Genomic DNA, 21080 nt, shown 5'->3' with positions numbered 1-21080 from the left:
TTCTGGCTGGGGCTGTGGGGAGAGGCCACGAAGACCTTGGACATACAGGTCCCCATGTCAGTGGTTCTCAACCTGTGGGTCGTGACCCCTCTGTCAAACCTCCATCTCCAAAAATATTTATATTACAACTCATAACAGTAGCAAAATTATAGTTTTGAAGTAGCAATGAAAATAATTTGGTTGGAGGTCACCACAACACAAGGAACTGTATTAAAGGGTCGCAGCGTTAAGAAGGTTGAGAACCACTGCCCTAAGTCAGAGACATCACTGGCTGTCACCTCTCTGTGAAGTTTTGTAGTGGGGCTAGTGGCCAGTATTGCGACATGGACCTGGGGGACCTGGTGCTGCTGTATCTCCGCAGTAGGGAGTACCTTTCCACTGAGCCTGGGAGACACATGGCTATAGGGAACCTGTAGGTGGAGGCCTGAGGCCCCCACTCCCCCTCTGTCACCTGCTAGGTCCTCCCGAGGCCCTGGGATGCAGGCTCCTGTTTCCCCACAGCAGAAACAAAGCTATCGGCTCAGCTTGTAGTATTCCATGCTGGGAGGCCATGGCAAGAGAGGTGAGCAGTGCGGTCCCAGGGCTTAGGTGTGGCCTCTGAGACTTCAGTGCTCCCCAACACCAGTGTCTGCCCTCACCTCCCTCTGGCATGGGACAGATCCACCTCACCCACATGGAGTGGCTTTCTGATTCCTCCAGATACAAAGCAAACAGGTTTATTCTGTAGGCCAGCCCCACCATCATGTAGGATCTACAGGCTGAGTTCACAGGAAAAGCGAGGGACAGAGGAACTTTCCACGTTCTGAGGGCTCCAGGGCTCCTGCTGACAGCTCCATCCGGGCAACCCAGGGATGCAGCTACCTCAACACCCTTTCCTGTGAGGACAAGGGGAGGGGGCCATCTTGCTGGGAAAGGTTAGATCACTCCGTCTGGGGATCACTTTTGCCTAAGCTTCTTGATAAAGGAAACCTCGTCTCGATTCCGGATACCATAACTGAAAAAGAGAAAGCCACAGAGTCTGACATACAGAAGAATCACCCGGGTTCAAGAGGGGTCAGGAGCAATCAGGTGAGGCTGCCCATCACCTTCCTCCTCCTCCTCCTCCTCCACACCCCGTTTCCTTCTGCTGGGAGCACAGCAGGCTTGTTTCTCCACCCTGTGTTAAGTGGGAGGCCCCAAGGAAATGCCCCCGGGACAGTCAGTCCAGCCAGGGACCTTCCTGTCACAGCCCCTTGGTGGAGCACGGGGCACTGATGGACCACAGACCTACAGCTCAGGAGGTGGACTACACTTACTCTCTGAGCTTCTTCCTGTCCTCTGTGAGCTTCTCCCCAGCTGAGGTCAGATGGTACGTCCGCCACACGTACGACCTGCAAAGAAGGGACTTAAATGATACACAGGCTATCCCCAGGAGGGTGAACTGGGCAGCTGAGATGGTAGAGGCTTGTGGCACACAGCCCGTGGCGCCCAGGACAGATATATTCCCTTTCTGGAAGTTTTCCCTACATGATGTATATGGTAGGCCCGAGGCAGTTGCAGGAGGTACCGAACACATCTTGCTAATGAAATAGGTGATACACTGAGAGTCAGATAACAAGACACTTGATCCAATAGGAGGGTGAGGAGGGAAGGGGGCCACTGACAGGTATGCCATCTATAACCAGGGAGTCACTAAGGTGCTAAGGTGTCAGGTATTTCCAAATGAGGATATCCAGCAGTGTGGGTGGGGTGACGTCAGTGAAAGGGTATGTTTAGAAAGGACAACCAGGGCAGGACCCTCAGGCACAGAATTACCCAACCCGAAAGCTCTCATGACACGGGACTGTCGCAGCATCGCTCCTTGGTAGTAGAACATTGGTGGTATACACAAGAGCTGAAAGTTGCCTCCTCACAGTGCCCTACACAACCCCAGGAATGATACAGAGAAGGCACTTCTGCCTCACTCACCAGCTGATGTGCTGAATGCCTCCTTCCCGCTCCTGCTTGAGCTGCATGTATCTCTGGATAGCCTTCTTCAGGTCCAGGACCGTGGCATTCTGTACGACGACCACAGCTGTAACCACGGACACATAAGGGAGAAAAGCCATGTGGGAATCCACACACGAAGCCCCAGGCAATGGGAGAGAAAGCCAGGGCTCTGCTCTGTGGGGCAGGGTGCCTGTGTGGCTGCCCCAACACACCCAGGCATGGTCCGAGCTTCACAGACTAGCTCTGCTAGCACCTTGCTGCTGTGAAAGCTGAGGCTTAAAGAGAAGGATGGTTGTGGTCTGAATGAGTGGCCCCCATAGGCTCATGTATTTGAGTGTCTGGTCCTCAGTGGAGCGGTTTGGGGATATTTAGTGTAGCCTTGTTGGAGGAGGTGTGTTACAGGGGCTGAGCTTTGAGGTTTCCAAAGCCCATACCATTGCAGTTAGCTCTGTCTCATGCCTGTGGATCAGAGTGTAAGCTCTCAGTTACTGCTCCAGGACCATGGCTGCCTGCCACCACGCTCCCTGCCGTGATGGTCATGGACTCTAGCCCTCTGGAACATGGATTCTAGCCCCCACAAACATTTTCTTTTATACGTTGCCTTGATCGCGCTGTCTCTGTACAGCAAGAGAAAAGTAACTAAGGCAGTGGTACTTACGCATTACCTCTCCATCCATCTTGCACACTCGGACTGTCATTGCTTGGCCATATTCCAGTGCGATCTGAGAGTTGACCTCTTCTAAAGTGACCTAGGAAAGACCAAAGGGAGGTGGAGATGCTGACCCAACACCCACACAACAGTGAGAACCAAGCTGACAGTGCCCCCAAGTGGTGTCTTGTATTATGAAGGGCAAAGATACAGGGGTCTTGCCTACTATGCCTTAGGATTTTCTGTTAAAAAGTCCCCCAAGGGAGCAAAGGAACAGGATGGAGACGGAGCTGCACAAGGGAAGAGCATCGGGCCTAACAATTCTGAGAGCCCTCTATCAAGGGCCTCAAGCCTGGTGCCTCAGGACTAGGTTGAGGCAGGGCAGGGGTGCAAAATTTACCAGTTACCAAAAACCAGTGATGACAAAAATAAATATTTTTTGTTTGCTTATTTTGTGGCAGGAACTCACTATGTTAGTTACCCTGGCTGGTCTGGAGCTCTGAGGGGGTCAGGCAGGCCTTGAGCTTACACAGATCCGCCTGCCTCCGCCTCCTAAACGCTGGGGTTAAAGGCGTGTGCCACCACTGCCTGGCGACACGAGATGTTTTAAGACACTGAGGGAAGTACAAGTTGAGAAAGTGGTGTAACTTCGTGGTAGAGCACTTATTTAGCGTTCGAAAGCCTCCAAGTGTGATCCCCAGTTCTGTGCGCACACAGACGTTAAATTAAACACCCCTGACGGCCAAGGTTTAAAAAATACATTAAAGAATTAGTATGCCGCCGCCGCCGGGCGGTGGTGGCGCACGCCTTTAATCCCAGCACTGGGGAGGCAGAGCCAGGCGGATCTCTGTGAGTTCGAGGCCAGCCTGGTCTCCAAAGCGAGTTCCAGGAAAGGCGCAAAGCTACACAGAGAAACCCTGTCTCGAAAAACCAAAAAAAAAAAAAAAAAAAAAAAAAAAAAAAAAAAAAGAAAGAATTACTATGCCCACGCACACTGATGCTTGAAGCAAATGGAAAAGACCGGTCACACTGCTCGTGAGTTAAAATCTTACTATTTGTTTAATCCTAACTTGTGACGCCTGTGAGGGAATGTTTTGGGGTCCCCTCATCCCAAACTTTCGCTTAGGCGCAGAAGCGTCTTTCGCTGGTGGGACCACCGGTGCCCATCCACACCCCAGAGCCCTGTCGCACACCTGGATCGGAAGGTCGCAGAGCAGCGGGTCTTGCACCACCATGGCGAGACCTTCTTGGAACACGTCCACGGCTTCGGAATGCGGCAGTGTCTCCTCATCATCCTCATCGTCCTCAGGCACTTCCGGCCGATCCGCAGGCTCGGGGTCCTCCAGGGCTGCCAGCTACCGGTAGAGCCTCTTGCTTTTCGGTCTCTTCTCCAGCCCGCCCTGCCTTCCAGCGCGTGCGCAGTGATTGCGCCACGCCCCCGGCGAGGCAGCTCGGTCATTGGTGCACTGTGTGGCTTCAGTGACCAATGAGACGTGCGAGACCGCGGGGGAGGCTGGGAGCGTGCCGACAGCAGGCTATTGGCGGGGTATTAGTCACGTTGCGGGTGCGGGTGCGGGTGGCGCGGGAGCGGTATGCAGTTCGTCGGGTCCTGTGTGGTCGAGCTGCAGTCAGGCTGCCCTTCTACCTGGGCTGGTCGTCAGGGAGGGTCAGCACTGCCACCGTTTCATCCAACACACCTTCCTGTCCCCCAAGCACAGCGTCACTCACAAAGTGACACTAGGAGATGGGCGCCTCCTGCTGCTCGGGGCCAGCCGTTGCTACCCGTGCGCCTTTGCCCCAGCCAGGTCTCAGTCACTCAGGGATTCCTCCTTGGGCTCCATTCCAAAAAGTGTCCAGAAAGGTCCACTTAAAACCTAGTGAGAGAGGCTGGCGAGATGGCTCAGCGGTCAAGAGCAGCTGCTCTTCTAGAGGATCTGGGTTCAATTCCCAGCTCACGACTGTCTGTAACTCTAGAGATCTGACACTGTCACACAGATATACATGCAAGCAAAACACCAATAGAATAAACAGATAATTAAAAAAAAAAAAAAAAAAGCCAGGCGGCGGTGGCGCACGCCTTTAATCCCAGCACTCGGGAGGCAGAACCAGGTAGATCTCTGTGAGTTCGAGTCCATCCTGGTCTACAAAGCGAGGTCCAGGACAGGCACCAAAGCTACACAGAGAAACCTTGTCTCAAAAAATCAAACACCGCCCCCCCCCAAAAAAAAAAACCTTAAATACCTAGTGAGATGGAGCCGGGCATGTGGCACATACCTTTAGTCCAAGCCCTTGGGAGGCAGAGGCAGGCAGAACTCTATCTCTGAGTTCTAGTCCAGCCTAGTCTACAGAGCTAGTTCGAGGACAGCCATGGCTACAACAGGTAAGTAAACCCTGTCTCGAAAAAACAAAACAAACAAATCCAGGCGGGACCCGTAGTCCTTCGTACCACGCAGGGTGGCAGTGCCAGGCTCCCATCTGCTCTCCACCTTCTCTGGTCTCCAGTCTTCGTGTTCTTTCTATTGCCTTTTTACACCAGTCCCTGTAATTGTCTGCATTTATTTCGTCTGTGCACCATGTGTGTGCAATGCCCACAGAGGTCAGGGTGTCAGATCCTCTAGGACTGGAGTTATAGACAGTTATGAACCAATATGTGGGTTCTGGGAATCAAACCTTAGTCCCCTGGGAGAGCAGCCATGACTCCTAACTGCTGAGCTAGCGCTCTCTCTCTCTCTCTCTCTCTCTCTCTCTCTCTCTCTCTCTCTCTCTCTCTCTCTCTTAAATAATGGTTACCCTATTTAAAATTCCAGTCCTTGGGGCTGGAGCAATGGCTCAGAGGTTAAGAGCACTGGCTGTTCTTCCAGAGGTCCTGAGTTCAATTTCCAGCAACCACATGGTGGCTCACAACCATCTGTAATGGGATCTGGTGCCCTCTTCTGGCATGCAGGCCGAACACTGTATACATAATAAATAAATAAATCTTAAAAAAAAAAAAAAATTCCAGTCCTTGCCTGGCAGTGGTGGCACACACCTTTAATCCCAGTACTCAGAAGGCAGAGGCAGGAGGATCTCTGTGAGTTTGAGACCAGCCCTCTCTACAGAACAAGTTCCAGGACAACCAGGGCTACGTAGAGAAAACCTGTCTTGAAAAACCAAAACAAAACAAAAAAAGAAACTCCAGCTCTTGTCCCAAGCCTGTTGTATGCCTCTAATCCAGCATTTGGAGAAACTGAGTCAGGGAGATCTGTTTAAGGCTCACCAGGGTTGTATAGCAGAGATGAAGAAAGTAAAACAAACGGATTACACAGTGAGACCTTGTCTCAAACCAGACCAAACCAACCAACCAACCAACAAACCAACCAATCAAACAAACAAAAAAAAACTTTTCTATGGTATAGATTAATTGGCCTAAAGAAGCACAATTTCTGGCCAGGTGGTGGTGGCGCACACCTTTAATCCCAGCACTTGGGAGTTAGAGACAGGCAGATCTCTGTGAGTTCGAGGCCAGCCTGGTCTACAGAGAGAGTTCCAGGACAGCCAGGGCTGTTATACAGAGAAACTCGGTCTCGAAAAAACAAAGAAGCACGATTTCTTTCTCGTCTTTGACATTTTTGTTTGAGATGTCGCCTCTCAAGCACATACTGTTTCAGGCAATTTGGCTTTATTAGTTGTGTCAAGTTTTCTGTCTTTATCATCAGAAAGGGAAAACCAGATCTTGAGATGACTGGCCTTTTTTCTTTCCCATGTTGTCCTTTCTATGCCACCATAATTTTCATGTCCTTCTATCCTGCCTCATATCTGTGTCTGTATCCCCGTATGTTCACATCAACACAGAACTGTGAAGCAGCATCATATCAGTTACTAAGTCTTGTAAATATTTATTATTATATATGCCTTTTGGCACACTAAAAGACTAAGCATTAAAGGGACTCTGACCTACTTTGAGGGAAGGATAGTGTGTTTGTGGTTGTACTGGGATAGTTACATTAGGCAGAATTGTGAACTTGTCTTCACTTGGAAATTAAGCGTGATGTAAGGGTATGTGTTTGGGTGTCAAGTTGACAAGGGTGGACTTGTAACGATTAATATTGATTGTTAACAGGACAGAGACTCACCTGTGAGGCAAGTCTCTGGTTTATCTGTGAGGTATTTAGATTAGGTCAATGTTTGGGCATGCCTGTGGTGAATTTTCATGAGTCTGATGCCTTAACTACTCAGCCATTCTGGTTTCTGGGATTTTCTCAGTTACATTAATTGAAATGGGAAGACTCACCTGGAATGTGAGGCACACCTTCTGGTGGCAGCTTAGACATTAATATAAAGTGGTACGAAGGGAAAGATTTTGCTTTTTGCCTGCTGCTTGCTTTTGTGTTTTGTTCACGAGTTCATCTATTCTGTTGATGTCGCGGTTCCCGCTGTCTTCCAGTGACACTGGAACTCAGCCTTTTCAGCTCCCAACACCGATGGAAGACAAGTGGTTCTCCAAGAGTTCTCTTGGCCTTAGAACTGCTGAGGTGCTGGCCAGTGGTGGCGCATGCCTTTAATCCCAGCACTAGGGAGGCAGAGGCAGGTGGATTTCTGTGAGTTCGAGGCCAGCCTGGTCTACAGAGCGAGACCCAGGATAGGCACCAAAGCTACACAGAGAAACCCTGTCTTGGAAAAAAAAAAAAAGAACTGCTGAGGCATCCAGGCTTGAGGACTGAGCATCTCCTGGGTTCTCAGCCTCTCCAGTGTGCAAGCAGCTGTTGTTGGATACGCAGACTTGGTAAACCAATCTACTACAACTCCCTTTAATATGTCTCAATTCTACTGGTTCTGTTCCTCTAGAGCCCCTGGCTGATACAGATGAATATGCCACCTTTTAACATAAAAATATAAAAATTCCATTATGTATTAGGCAATGAATAGTAGAAAAGGGAATGAAGAGATGATATTGATCCATTTGGTCAACAGAGTGAAAGCCCAAATGACTTTGCCCATTCTTCTAAATAGTGAGGTTTCCAGGAGGACCAAACTAATGATAATAAGAGTGATTCATAAAAATAATAACAAATGTAGTCCTCACAGAAGGCTTAGAGCAGAACTCCCGAAGGTCCATTTCAGTTAGTGCTTCACGTAATGATCTAGTCCCTTTTCCCCAGCCCCTTCCTTCTTGCTTTTGGGACAGGATCTCACGTAGCCTAGGCAGATCTTAAACTCACTCTGTAGAGGATGGTGTTGCTCTTCTGAGCCTCCTGACTAGCTCCCAAGTGCTGGGGTTCCGGGCATGAATCACCATGCCTGGCTCACTGTCTTCAGGGTGGAGTTTCTAGCTCTGTTTCTTTTCTTTTCTTTTTCTTTTTTTTAATATCTAATAATCTTATGTGAGCTTAAAAAACAAAAGCAACTGTGCTTGGGGGACTAGAGAGATGGCTCAGTGGTTAAAAGCCTTGGCTGGTCTTCCAGGGGACTCTGATTTGATTCTCAGCACCCACACGGTGGCTCACAACCAATGGTCCAGCTTCTTTTGATGGAACTCTGAGGGCACTAGGCACACATGTGGTGCAGAGACATACATGCAGGTAAATATCCAAATACATAAACCCAACCCAAACCAAACACACACAAAACCCCCACAAAATCAAGTGTGGTGCACACACCTTTCATCCCAGCAACTGAGGAGGTAGAGGCCGGTGGATCTCTGTGAGTTCGAGACCACCTGCTTCCAGAAATGAGTTCTGGGACAGCCAGAGCCATATAATAGAGAGATCTTGTCTCAAGAAACAAATCAAAATAAAACCCAAAAACTTAATAAAAATATACAGAAGTGTCTGTGCTCACATGGGCTTCCATGAGGGAGAGGTAAAGATTTCCCGTTTCAAAATCCCTATCTATCTATCTATCCATCCATCCATCCATCTACCATTTTTCTTTTTTTTTTTTTTTTTTTTTTTTTTTTTTTTTTTTTTTTTGGTTTTTTGAGACAGGGTTTCTCTGTGTAGCTTTGCGCCTTTCCTGGGACTCACTTGGTAGCCCAGGCTGGCCTCGAACTCACAGAGATCCGCCTGGCTCTGCCTCCCGAGTGCTGGGATTAAAGGCGTGCGCCACCACCGCCCGGCCATCTACCATTTTTCAAGACAGGTTTTCTCTATGTAACAACCCTGCTTGCCCTGGAACTCGCTTTGTAGACCAGGCCTTCCTCTGCCTCCAGAGTGCTGGGATTAAAGGCGTGCCCCACCAACCGTCCGTCTTGTTTGTTTCTCCTGACTGAGTTTTTACTTATGTTTAGCACTCACACTCGCTGTCAGTGCTGTCTCAAAAAACCTCGAAGGGGAAAAACCTAGAGGGCTTCTGCTCAAGCCTGCTCTGTACCACGTCCTTGCTGCCCGTGTGCTCCTGTGGGGTTCCTGGGAGGACAGTGCACACTCGGTCAGTCGTTAGACAAATGTCCACCATCCCTGTCCGGTGATGCTCGGTGTCATGGAGTGAAGTCTTATCCCTACTAACATTCTGGCTTGCAGCAGGAGGCGACAGGCACCTCTCAGCTCCATGGAGGACAGTAGCTCTGTGATGTGCTTGTGGTTTCAGATGTGGGTGGCCCATGTCCGCCTGCTGAGACTTATCTCCTGGATCAGGTAAGGGGCTTTGCAGTTCACACGAGGACAGTTGGCAGTAAAGTCACCTCCTGGCTGGAGTTGCCTGCGACTCTCTATGGCCCTGAGAAGATGCACCTCAGAAGGTGAGTGTGTTTAGGGCTCCCCTCTGCTCAAATTAATGTGAGCTTCAGGAGGCAGAGAGGTACTGTGACCCCCGTGACGTGGGTGACAACCTCCTTCGATGTTGCCTAGTGCACTGGTCTCGACTGTCTCCCAGGGGTGGCATCTTTGCAGAGATAATTATGAAATGACAGACTGCAGTGTTCAGGGCTGGGGTGGGGGTGAGGGTGATGGCAGTGTGTCCATGCCCTGAAGTGACAGAGCGAAGGACAGCAAGTTTGTCAAGGCGTATTGCTGATTGTGGACAAAGGTTTGCTTCTCTGATTGAGCTGACTTTTGGGGGGGACAAAACCTAACAGCGTAGGCCCAGGGTTGGTAAAGTCCCTCTAAACCCCCAGATCTTTGGAAAGCTTCATGGTAGAGGAGGCTATGGGGGGCAGTGCATGTGGGTGGAATTCCAGGTTAGCTCGGTGGGGTTGGGAGTGGGGAGAGGAGGGTGTGTGGTGTGGGGTGAGCGGCATTCTGTTTCCGGGTTACTGGGCTTCAGGAGGCTGTTTTGCTGGGACTCCCCCTTTCTTTCCTAACTTGATCTTCCCAGGACATTGATGCTCTCGGCTTACTCTTGGCCAGGGCTCGGCCTCCTAGGTGTAAACTATAACCTATGACTCCCACGATGGAGAAAATTCCTGGATACCCCTAGGGGCAGGGTGGCTTTGGTAGGACATGGGAGGGCATTTTGGAGTTGGGCTGCTGCAAGAGACGTGCATTATCAGGACCTCGCCCATCTGGTTTAGTCAGCCTTGCCTGCAGGTGGCTTCGGGGAGGCCCCTGCCAGTGCACGGCATAGAGGCACTTCCTCACGAAGGCAGCGGGAGTAGCGGGGCACCATTTCCTCCCACCCGCCCACCCTTCAAGTGCACAGTGTCAGTACATCTGCTTGAGCCCTGCCTTGGCCGGGACCTCTTGTTCGGGTGCTGAGAGACACAGCTAGCCGAGCCTGGGCACAGCTGTCCCATCAGGCAAGGAAGCTAGGCTGGAAGGTGGGCAAGCGCTTTAGGATGGGTAAAGAAGCCAGTTGGAGGGACGGAGTAAGAATGCCAGGAGAAGCTCCCTGGCCACCTCCCCACCTGCTTCCCGGTGCTATTCAGAGCTGCACCCTTCTTTTCTTCCCCGGTACACCCACCGCTTCTGGATCCGGCCTTGTCTGAGTCCAGCCAAGTGTGCCGTGGATATCTGCTCCACTAGCTGTCCTTCCTGCAGGAAGTATGTGGGAGGGTGCTTCTGGGGGGCTTCCTTCTTGGCCCCTCATCTCGACTCCTTCCGGTCTGTCACTTGGTCCTCACTCACTTAGTCTGCTGGTGCCGTCCTTCCAGTTCTTACCATCATCAATGTCCTCACACGCCCTGTGCATGGCAGGATGCCCCCGGTGACAGAGAAGGTCCTTACACCCCAGGGGGGCAGTTCCCAAGGGGAAGCTGGATCCTGTGCCCACCCCCAGTCCCATTTCCTGGCACAGCTTCCATATGCCACAGGCTCCTGCTGCTGATGGAGAGAGGGGGGTGTCCCCCTCCAGAGAGAAGACACTGCTGGACAAGGTTCACCTAAAGAGCAGCCTCCTTCCACTCGCCTCCATTTCTGTGGGCTTTGTGCATGGGCAGGAGAATAGGGAGTTCCCCCACCCCTGGTAAGACAGAGAGCAGGGCCTGGGGATGTAACTCAGTTGATAGGTGCATGCCTAGCGTGCACAAGGCCCTGGGTTCGATACCCAGTACAGAGAAAAGAAAAGAAAAGAAGAGATGGAGGGATGGTTTAGTGGTTTAGGGCACTTGCTGATGGCGGTGGTGGCGCACACCTTTAATCCCAGCACTCAGGAGGCAGAGGCAGGCGGATCTCTGTGAGTTCGAGGCCAGCCTGGGCTACCAAGTGAGTTCTAGGATAGCCAGAGCTGTTACACAGAGAAACCCTGTCTCGGGAAACATAACCTGGAATGCAGCTCAGTGGTAGAGTATTACAGTACCTCATGAGTGCACACACACACACACACACACACACACACACACACACACAGAGCAGGGCTTGGCTGTGGCTTCTTGTAGAGTACTTACTTAGCTCTGTTCTTGACCACAACTGTATTGTTGTTGTGATTAGTATCATCTTTTTTTTTTTTTTTTTTTTTTTTTTTTTTTTTTTTTTTTTTTTTTTGAGACAGAGTCTTGCTCTGCCTAACTGACCTGGAACTCCCTGTGTCTCCTAGGTTGAACAGGATTCAAGATAATCATCCTGCCTCAACCTTTGGTGTTTGCCTGCATGTATGTATGTCTGTGTGAGGGTATCAGATCCCCTAGAACTGGAGTTACTGACAGCTGTGAGCTGCCATGTGGGTGCTAGGAACTGAACCTGGGTCTTTTGGAAGAGCAGCCAGTGCTCTTAACTGCTGAGCCATCTCTCCAGCCCCTATACACCTGTATTTATATAGCTATATGGTTCTGTGCAGCAATAGGGAGAGGGAAAAACGCACTTGAAGGGAAGCTGGTTTGTGGCATGTGCCATACAGCACCAAGTAGCCCTATGCCACTGGCCAGCTCCCATGCTGGTAGCCAACTCCGGTCAGGGAGGGTGGAGGGCAAATCCTCTGTGGAGATCTTCTTCTGTGTCAAAGGCAGAGGCCAGTTTTTAGGACAAGCTACCCATTGTAGTGGCCCAGAAAATCAGGGCAGGTAGGCCAACAGGGTCAGACTTGAATCTCAGAACATAGAAGAGGTGGGGCTTTAATCCAGTCTAATGACCCTAGCTTGTGTCAAGCTGACATAGAATTAACCAGGATAGACCCTGCCTCAAAATAAAAAGTGAAAAAGAGGACCTGGAATGCAGCTCAATGGTAGACTATTAAAGTTCCTTGTGGGGGCCGAAGAGATGGCTCAGCAGTTAAGAGCACTGACTACTCTTCCTGAGGACCCAGGTTCAATTCCCAGCATCCACATGGCAGCTCACAACTGTCTGTAACTGCAGTTCCTGGGGACCCGACACCCATGGCAAAACACCAATGCACATAAAATAAAAACAAGTAAATTATTTAAAAAAGTACCTTGTGCATGCACACACACACACACACACACACACACACACACACACACATACACACACAGTAGGGCTTAGCTGTGGCTCCTTATAGAGTATTTACCGAGCCCTGTTCTTGACCACAATTGTATTGTTGTTGCTGTTATTGTTATTAGTATTTTCAGTTTTTTTGAGAGGCTGGGAGGCTAGGGCTATATCCTCACACCTGTTGTGAAGGGCTGTGCTGGGCAGTGGTGTGGGCTCCACAGCAGGGCTGTGTGCCCGGGCGCATCCATCCCAAGATGGTGGGTGTTGGTTTCTCCAGGTTCTCACAGGTTCTGTAGTCTGGTGTGTATGGGTTGTGGTCAGACATTTTTGATCTGAGCCCAGCTCCTTTTCAAGGATCAGTGAGAGTTCAGTTGCCTCCCTCTGTCCTAAGCACCTGGCCCAAGGTCTCTCTGTTGAGGAGGGGAGCCCTGCCAGTGATGTGCTCCAACATGTACTGGTAGCACAGCAGGGAGAGAGAGGCTTGCGATGTCCAAGACTTTGGCCTCGTCGGTGAGGTCCAGCCCCAGGACCCACACATTGCACTCAGAAAGTTCATGGATGGTGTGGCAGTTTGTGGGACCCCTTCCTAAAACAGGGGTCCAAGAGTCACATTCTGGATTAGTCTCTGGTTTCCCATCATTAGAAGGGTAGTGACCCCACCCTCCCCAAGTCGCCCAGTACACATGGAGGTTCCCTGTGCAGAGGAAATGTTCTCCACCCACACAATTGCACTGGGCCATTTCCAGCCCTGGTGCACTTGCCTCTGTCCCTGGCTAGAAACGGGGTACGCTGGGCTGAAAGTCACTCTCATCCTCCTCTCAAGCCATCTGCTCCAGGGTCAACCCGAGGCTGCGATGGGCTGATCCTCTCCAGGGGTGGCAAGTTGTCCTGAGGTCTGTGTCGGTTCTCAGTTGGGAGTGGCGACAGCGCTGATCCTCCCCCCAGGTTCTGTGAGTCTAGGATCCTGCTCTCACAGACCCTCGGAGCATCTGAGAATATGTATCTCACTTTGTCAATGGTCACCACGAGAGGAGACACACACTTCCCGGGGAGCTTAGTTTTCATGTCCGTGGTGACCCAGGTTGCAGGCTCCATCCCAGAGGAGGACAAAGCCTTAATGGGTTTGTCTAGAGGTACAGACGGACAGGCAGACTGAAGTCTGTCTTGGGGTTGTGCGGACGGGCTACTGGGCGGGTGGGTCAGGGTGCTGCTGAGGTGGTGCCAGCTCCTGAAGGCCAGGACCGTGGTCTCTGGGCTTGTGTGTTTCCTTCTTCCTTATCACTCATCAGGTTGTATAACCAGGGTGGCTCTGCTTCCTGCTCAGGGGCTATCAGTGAGCCATCTATAGATGTAAATGGGGTGACAGGGCCTCAGTAGAGGCTCATCCCTCCTCTCAGGAAGTCAGGCACTTTCTGAGAGGTAGCTTCTGGTCTCCATCCACTTCTGGCTCCTTGGGGGTCCCAGGGCTCCAGGTCTTGCTCTTCTCAGGGGCTTCCCTCTGTGGGACAGCTGAGAACACCACATGACGTACAGTTTGGAGAGAGCTGTCTGTTGTCCAGACATCTGCTGTCTTCCTTCCCTGTGTTCCCAGGGCAGAACTCTGGGAGAAGTCTATTTCGGGAGTAACAAATAAGACAATGCTCAGAGACTTGCCCTGTGACCCGAGAGGAGCCCTGGTCCTCTATGTGGCTCCACTTCCGCATTGCGAATGGACAGTCGAGAGAACCTAGGTAAAGCTGGGCGTGGTGGTGCGTGCCTTTAATACCAGCATCCCAGCGCTCAAGAGGCAGAGGCTGGAGGATCTCTGTGAGTTCGAGGCCAGCCTGGTCTACAGAGTGAGTTCCAGGACAGCCAGGGATACATAGAGAAACCTCACCTCAAAACAAACAAACAAACAAACAAACAAACAAACAAACAAACAAACATCCAAGACAGAAAGTGCAGGTATTGCAGAGCCTAGGGCACCAGGCTGAGAGGGACGGCAGGCAAGTGTGGACATGCTGCTGTCAGAGCCTAGGATCTAGGAGATCTGAGTCTGAGGGGGCAACTCAGTGCTGAAGGCACCTGTCCTTGGTTGGGTCAAGTGGCTTTTCTAAGCTTCAGTTAATCAGTGAAGCTGGCGAGCTGTGACCAGTCCTGTCCACAGCACATGGTCAGGGCACCTGCTGTGGGAAGCAGGCCTCCTACGGGGTGCCTAGCACTGGGGACGCCTCCCACAGGGGTGCCTAGATCAGGACGCCTCCCACAGGGGACACCTCCCACAGGGGATGCCTCCCACAGGGGACGCCTCCCACAGGGGATGCCTCCCACAGGGGATACCTCCCACAGGGGATGCCTCCCACAGGGGTGTCTAGCACAGGATGCCTCCCACAGGGGACACCTCCCACAGGGGATGCCTCCCACAGGGGATGCCTCCCACAGGGGTGCCTAGCACAGGATGTCTCCCACAGGGGACACCTCCCACAGGGGATACCTCCCACAGGGGACACCTCCCACAGGAGTGCCTAGCACAGGATGCCTCCCACACGAGTGCCTAGCACAGGGGGTGTCTCCCACAAGGGGTGCCTCCCACAGGGGGTGCCTCCCACAGGGGTTGCCTAGCTTGGGACACCTCTCACAGGGGACACCTCCCACAGGGGGTGCCTCCCACAGGGGTTGCCTAGCACAGGGACGCCTCCCACAGGGTGCCTCCTACAGGGACACCTCCCACGGGGGACACCTCCCACAGGGGGTGCCTCCCACAGGGTGCCTCCCACAGGGGTTGCCTAGCACAGGGACGCCTCCCACGGGGTGCCTCCTACAGGGACACCTCCCACGGGGGATGCCTCCCATGGGGTGCCTAGCACAGGCCCTACAGTTGAGTCTTTCGCAGGTTGGCCCTCGGAGAGGATGGCTGTGAAACAGGTCCTGGGCCCCTGGTTCCTGGTCTACACCTGTGTCAACTCTTGTGTCTGCTGGGGAGCCTCCGTCCCAGAGCGCGGAACAGGTGAACGTTGGGCACCATATCTCCCTGAGGTGGCTGGATAGAGAGTTAGGGGAGCTGGGGACAAGCTGTCATCTGTGACAACCCAGAGAAAAACATGGCCCCAAACGTTGCTGGAACCTGTCCTCTAGTGTCCCACTATCTCCCACCCCACAAAGCTCTGAGGTCTGACTGGTCCTGGTACCATGGTCAAAACCCAGCCATTCCCAAGCCTCTTATTCTGCCCCGACACATTCTCTTGGGACTTTCTCTGGAGTCTGTCTGGTTAGATCCTCCCCACCTACCTCAGTTCTGCCTCGAGGCCCTACTGTGTGCTCCCACCATCCCCATCCCCAGGGCCGCAGGCTGGGACATTCACCTGCCTCAGCAACAGTCTTTTCAGGATTGACTGCTCCTGGTCGACTCCAGAGCTGGGCCTGGAACCCAGGGCCTGGCTCCTCTTTACCAGGTGAGGATGGAGGGCCAGGCTGCTTGGGGAGGGTACAGGGTCCCCGTGGTGGCAGCATCCATGCTAACCCTCGGCCTTTCCAGTAACCAGATGACGGACATCAGGCACAGGTGCACCTTCTGGGACAGCGTGTGTACCCTCATGCTGCCTCCAGAGGAGGTGCTGGTGCCGACCGATAACTTCACCATCACTTTGCACCGCTGCGTCCTGGGGCAGGAGCAGGTCAGCTTGGTGGACTCACAGTTCCTGCCGCGGAGACATGGTGAGTGGGACAGCCCTGCCAGCAGTGGCCTTGCTGCTTGACTCTGAGGCTGTGGCCTTGAGCCTTTGGCTCTGCCTGAGAATCCTTGCCAAGCAGGACTTGAAGCAGATCGGACCCTGGAGAGGGGGTGTAATGGCTGCCGCAGGGCCAGGGTTCCGGCAAAGACATGAAAAGACATGGCCAGGTGGGGTTAGACACTACAGTCCGAGCTACTGGAAATGCACTTCAGTCAGAGCAGGAATTACTCCGGGAGGGCACCAGGAAGAACTTCCAGCAGCCAATTGTGAAGGAAATCACCTTGCTGCCAGGACTTAAGGAAGCACTGACGGCCTTTCCCCCAGGGGCTTTCCTGAGTTAGTCTTCGAATGAGGTCCCTGGCCTGAAGGAGCCCTGACCGTGACTTCTTGGTGATGTTCTTGGTCCCAGTTCCGGCCGTGCTGAGGAACCTCACTGGGTCCTTCTTGTTTCAGTTAAGCTGGACCCTCCCTCGGATCTGCAGAGCAATGTCAGCTCCGAGCGCTGTGTCCTGACCTGGAGCATCAATTTTGCTCTGGAGCCCTGGAGCACACTCCTCAGCTATGAGCTGGCCTTCAAGAAGCAGGAAGAGGCCTGGGAGGTAACAGGGTGGTAGCTCCCTGAGGTCTCTCTCCTGGGACTGGCTAGAGTCAGGGGTGAGAACCGATGGAGTCGTCAGAGTTAGATGTGCACGTGTGTGCTGTCTACATACAAGCCTATGCTTGTGTGTGTGTCTATGAACATAGTGTGTGAGTGTGCCTGTTTGTACATGTGTGTTTGTATGTGTGTGAGTGTGTCTTTGCTCTATGCTTATATGGGTGAATGCATACTGGAGAGAGTGCATAAACGTGGTGAGTGTGTACTCATAGATGTGTATAAATATGTACAAGTGGGCTTGTTGGTACATGTGTGTCCGTTCTTTAGGACCCTGCACTCAGTCAAATGCCCCCAACCCTGCAGGAGGCCCGGCACAAGGACCATATTGTTGGAGTGACCTGGCTCAGCCTTGAAGCCGTCGAACTGAATCCTGGTTCCATCTACGAGGCCAGACTGCGCGTCCAGATGACTTTGTCGGAGGAGGATGGGGACGCGGTAGAGGGGGAGTATTATAAGAGCCACTGGAGTGAGTGGAGCCAGCCAGTGTCCTTCCCTTCTCCCCGGAGATGGAGACAGGGTAGGTGCTGGGTGGTGGCTGCCTTGTCACAGCCCGGGCCGAGTCTCTGTTCCTTGGGTCCTTCTGCCTCTCCTCCATTTCATCAATCTACAGCCCTCCCTTTGTTTCTGAGATGTGTGAGGATTCATAGCTAGTGGCCACCGTTAGGAGCAAGGGTGTCCAGGACTGCACACTGGCTGATACTTCTGTCTGAGGTGGGACAAGACCTGGGTTTCCTTTGTGAGTGTTGGGCTGACCCTATGTGCGGTGATGACCCTCAGCCATATGGCAGATGGGAAGTGAGGGGTGCAGATGAGATCATCCCAGGAACATCAGAGGTGTGACACAAACCCCAAGGCCCGTCGTAGACCCCTTCTGCTTTGACTCAGAGAACTAATGGTGGCTTTTTTTTTCCATGTGGACTGAGGGGAACATCCTGGCCCTGAGGCTGCTGACAGCCATGGACTCTTTCTGCCCCCAGGTCTCCTGCTCCCGTCCTGGCCATGGTCAAATAGCATCCTGGTCACTGTGTCCATCTTTCTTCTGCTGACCAGCCTTATCCACCTTCTGTTCAAGCTGTCACCCAGGTAGGTAGGCCATGCGTGTGGATATGAGTGTGTGTGTGTGTGTGTGTGTGTGTGTGTGTGTGTGTGTGTGTGTATGAATTGTGGGCATGCATGTAAGTATGCTGGGGTACACGTGTATTAGTACATGTGGGTGAGACTGGGGAACCACAGCTGCCTGTTGATGGCACAGATGTTATCCCTAGAGCTATCAGCCTCATCTGAGAGGACACAGCTGGTTGCTTCCAGGCCCTGAACCCACTGTTGGAGATCAGTCTGCAAAGGACACAGGCCATGGTGTAAATAGGGGCATTAACCAGAGAGGCTACAGCGATCCACATGGGCTCCTGTTCTGGGATTTGTCCAGAGGTTTTATTTATTTATGGAGGCTAGGGTGACATGATAAGTATGTGTTGCTATGCCTAGTAGCTCTTTGAGGCCAGGTTGGATGTAGCGGGCTGGCATCTGTAGGGAGAAAGGAGTTCCAGTCTTGGCAGTGACTTTAAGTTTTCTAGGGTGTCACATTGGGAAAGGCTTCTATCTGGGTCCCTTTGGTCCTGACTTTTCTATTTTGGCTTCAGGGTTGTGGGGGTCCCTGAACCTAAGTCCCTTCAGGACACCATCTGTGGGAGGCCAGCTCCCACCTTTTAAAAGGGTTCCTATGAGGAGGAGAGAGGATAAGAAACTTTTAGATAGAAAGGTAGTGGAGAGGAGACAGACAGAAACACAGGATAGCTTTGGGAGGACCTGGATCAAAATCCAAGGCCCCTTCTGGCTCTTCAAAAGGACTTTTTATAACAATGCCAAGGAGCAGGGCAAAAGACCTCCCCCTTGCTAGATCAAAGCATACCGCACAGCCAAGTGCAGACCCTTCCACACACCTGGTAACACCTGGTCCAGTCATTCCCCTGTGCAGCCCTGCTGGGTAAAGCAGCTCAGATCTCACTAGAAACCTCTGTGGGTCTCCACTCAGGGTGAAGAGGACCGTCTACCAGAATGTCCCCTCCCCAGCAGTCTTCTTCCATCCTCTCTACAGTGTGTACAACGGAGACTTCCAGGTGTGTGCAGGGGAGCGTCAGGGAGGAGGGGTCAAGGGTGGCACTTCAGGGGCAGATACGGCCTAGAAATCTGCCCTGTGGAGCAGAGTTTGGGCTTCTTAGACTAGGGGGCATTAGCAAGCGTGGGGGCCTTGTCTATGCTCTGAGCCTCTTTTGTATATATGGTCGACTTACATTTGTACCCCATCTCTAATGGGCACATATTTTGCTGTATTTATGGGATGGTGTTACGGGTCAGCTTTCCATAGCACAGCAGTGATGGACTGTGAGATAGATACAGGGGCATTTTGTGGAGGCTCCTAGTCCCACTGAGAGACAGCATTTTTTTGGGAGGCTCATCCCTCCAGTTGCTCCATGGAGGCTCCAGACTGTGTCTCTAGATTTGTGTGTCGCTGCATTTAGGGGGTGCCCATATCTGTCTCTGTTGGATGGCCCCGGAGAGCATTCTGGCATGGCTTTGTTTTGTCTTTGGCGCCTGTCACATCTTTCCCGTTCTTTTGGCACCTGGTTCAGGCTGCCATAAGCCCGTGGCCTCAGCTGAGGGGGGCACTGAGGGGTCTAAAACAACTCAGTGTTTCACACGTGGGAGGAGGTTAGAGTGCGTTGGGCACAGGCTCTCCTTGGCTCTGGGAGTGCATGTTAGAGCTTCCTGGAGAAGATCTGGGTTGTGCAGGGGAGGCTGCTGCTCCTAGAGTGAGTCCCAAACATGCTGCCTCAGCCTTTCTCCTACCCCCTGCTCTGATGCAGACCTGGACAGGGGCCCACAGAGCCGGACCACAACCAAGACAGCATAGCGTCAGCACTCCATCAGGAGGCTCAGAGTCCAGCATCGGGGAAGCCATCACAACGCTCACCTACAGCCCAGCACGCCCTGTGCAATTTTCCAGCCTGGAGTGGGAAGACACAGGCCCTGGCTTCCCAGGGCCCCCAAGCTTAGAGCATGTGCTGCCATCAGGGTGTCTGGAGTTGGAAGAACAGCCATCTGCCTACCTGCCCCAGGAGGTCTGGGCCCCTATGGGCTCTGTCAGGCCCCCTCCTCTAGACTCAGACGGAGGCAGCAGTGACTATTGCATCCTGGACTGTAGTGAGGAGGGCCACCCCTCAGCATTCCCAGAACACACCCAGAGCCCCGAGCTCACACAGGCTCAGCCGGTGGCCCTTCCTGTGTCCAGCAGGGCCTGACACCTACCGAGGGATGTGAGCATTTTCCTCTCTTTACCCTCGGATGGCACCAGACTCAGTCTCAGCCTGTCTCAGCTGGACGCACCATTTCTGTTTTGGGAGGTGAACTAAAGATTCTGGGACTGGCCCTTGGGTGGGCGTGGAACTCCAGAGAGGAGGCAGCTGTGCATTGGTCAGAGGCTGTGTGGATGGAAGCAGCTGGCTGTTCCTCACCGCTCTGCTCTGCTCTGCCCTGTGGCGAGGAGGCCTCCACACTCAGTATCTCAGCGTCAGGCTTCCCTCTCCCTCTTTCTGGCTTTGTCCCAGTCCTGAAAAGAGGGCATGACAGGGTTAGCCTGGGCCAAGGGGACGCCGCTGAGACAACATGAACAGGTGAAGTGTGTCCTTTTTCTGTCCCTTCCCGAGGTGCCTTCCCCACTAAGACTGAAAGTGATGTTTTTGACTGTTCCAGACTGTGGGTGGCTGCTGGGGTTGGGGAGAATGGCGGAGCTTTGAGCAAGTGGGGTTGTCCATCTCGGAGATCAGCAGGATGGAGCCCCACTGAATGGTTCAAAGAAGTCTTACCCATCTGTATGAAGTACTTTTCTGTTGCTGGGAAAAAACCACCACGACCAAAAGTGACTTACAGAAGAAAGAATTTATTTTGGTTTAAGATTCCAGAGGGATAGGAATACATCATGGTGCAGAGGCATGGCGGCGAGTGGCAGTGAGTGGCAGGCAAGTGGCAGGCCCAGCAGCAGGAGCAGGAAGCTGAGAGCTCGCATCTTAACCACAAGCATGAAGCAGAGTGAGCTGAAGTGACCTTTTATTCGCCAAGCAAGGCTCCACCTCCTGGAGGTTCCACATCCCCTCCAAACCATGCCACCAAATGAGGACCAAGTGTTCAAATAGCTGAGCCTATGGGGACGTTCTCATTCAAACCGCCACACCTGCCCCAGCCTTCTGCTGTTCCTAGGAGGAAAACTGAAGCTAAGGTCACTCAATGGAGATGGAAGAGACTGT

The 21080-nt window shown here is 52.5% G+C and overlaps 2 protein-coding genes across 3 annotated transcripts; one reads left to right on the top strand and one right to left on the bottom strand.

The window, feature by feature from the left end:
- Positions 1 to 700: 700 nt before the first annotated feature.
- On the bottom strand, positions 701 to 4033 carry Snrnp25 (small nuclear ribonucleoprotein U11/U12 subunit 25). The gene is made up of 5 exons (XM_059269216.1): positions 3811 to 4033; positions 2627 to 2717; positions 1948 to 2053; positions 1296 to 1370; positions 701 to 994 (listed from the first exon to the last, which is right to left on the bottom strand). Exons 1-5 carry the CDS (start codon positions 3850 to 3852, stop codon positions 937 to 939), a joined length of 372 nt encoding a protein of 123 aa, XP_059125199.1. The 5' UTR covers positions 3853 to 4033; the 3' UTR covers positions 701 to 936.
- Positions 4034 to 9304: 5271 nt separating this feature from the next.
- Il9r (interleukin 9 receptor) lies at positions 9305 to 20078 on the top strand. Of its 2 annotated transcripts, none has more exons than XM_059269215.1 (9): positions 9305 to 9332; positions 15287 to 15400; positions 15734 to 15845; positions 15929 to 16107; positions 16578 to 16723; positions 17086 to 17296; positions 17757 to 17862; positions 18812 to 18896; positions 19644 to 20078. In XM_059269215.1, the coding sequence occupies exons 1-9, from the start codon at positions 9305 to 9307 to the stop codon at positions 20076 to 20078; spliced, it is 1416 nt and encodes a 471-aa protein (XP_059125198.1). The 2 variants fall into 2 exon arrangements, with proteins under 2 accessions (XP_059125198.1, XP_059125197.1); XM_059269214.1 differs by having other exon boundaries at positions 17083 to 17296.
- Positions 20079 to 21080: the final 1002 nt, after the last annotated feature.

This window comes from Peromyscus eremicus, chromosome 8a (assembly GCF_949786415.1).
Source record: "Peromyscus eremicus chromosome 8a, PerEre_H2_v1, whole genome shotgun sequence".
Taxonomy (NCBI): domain Eukaryota; kingdom Metazoa; phylum Chordata; class Mammalia; order Rodentia; family Cricetidae; genus Peromyscus; species Peromyscus eremicus.
This window is presented reverse-complemented; position numbering and strand designations above follow the sequence as displayed.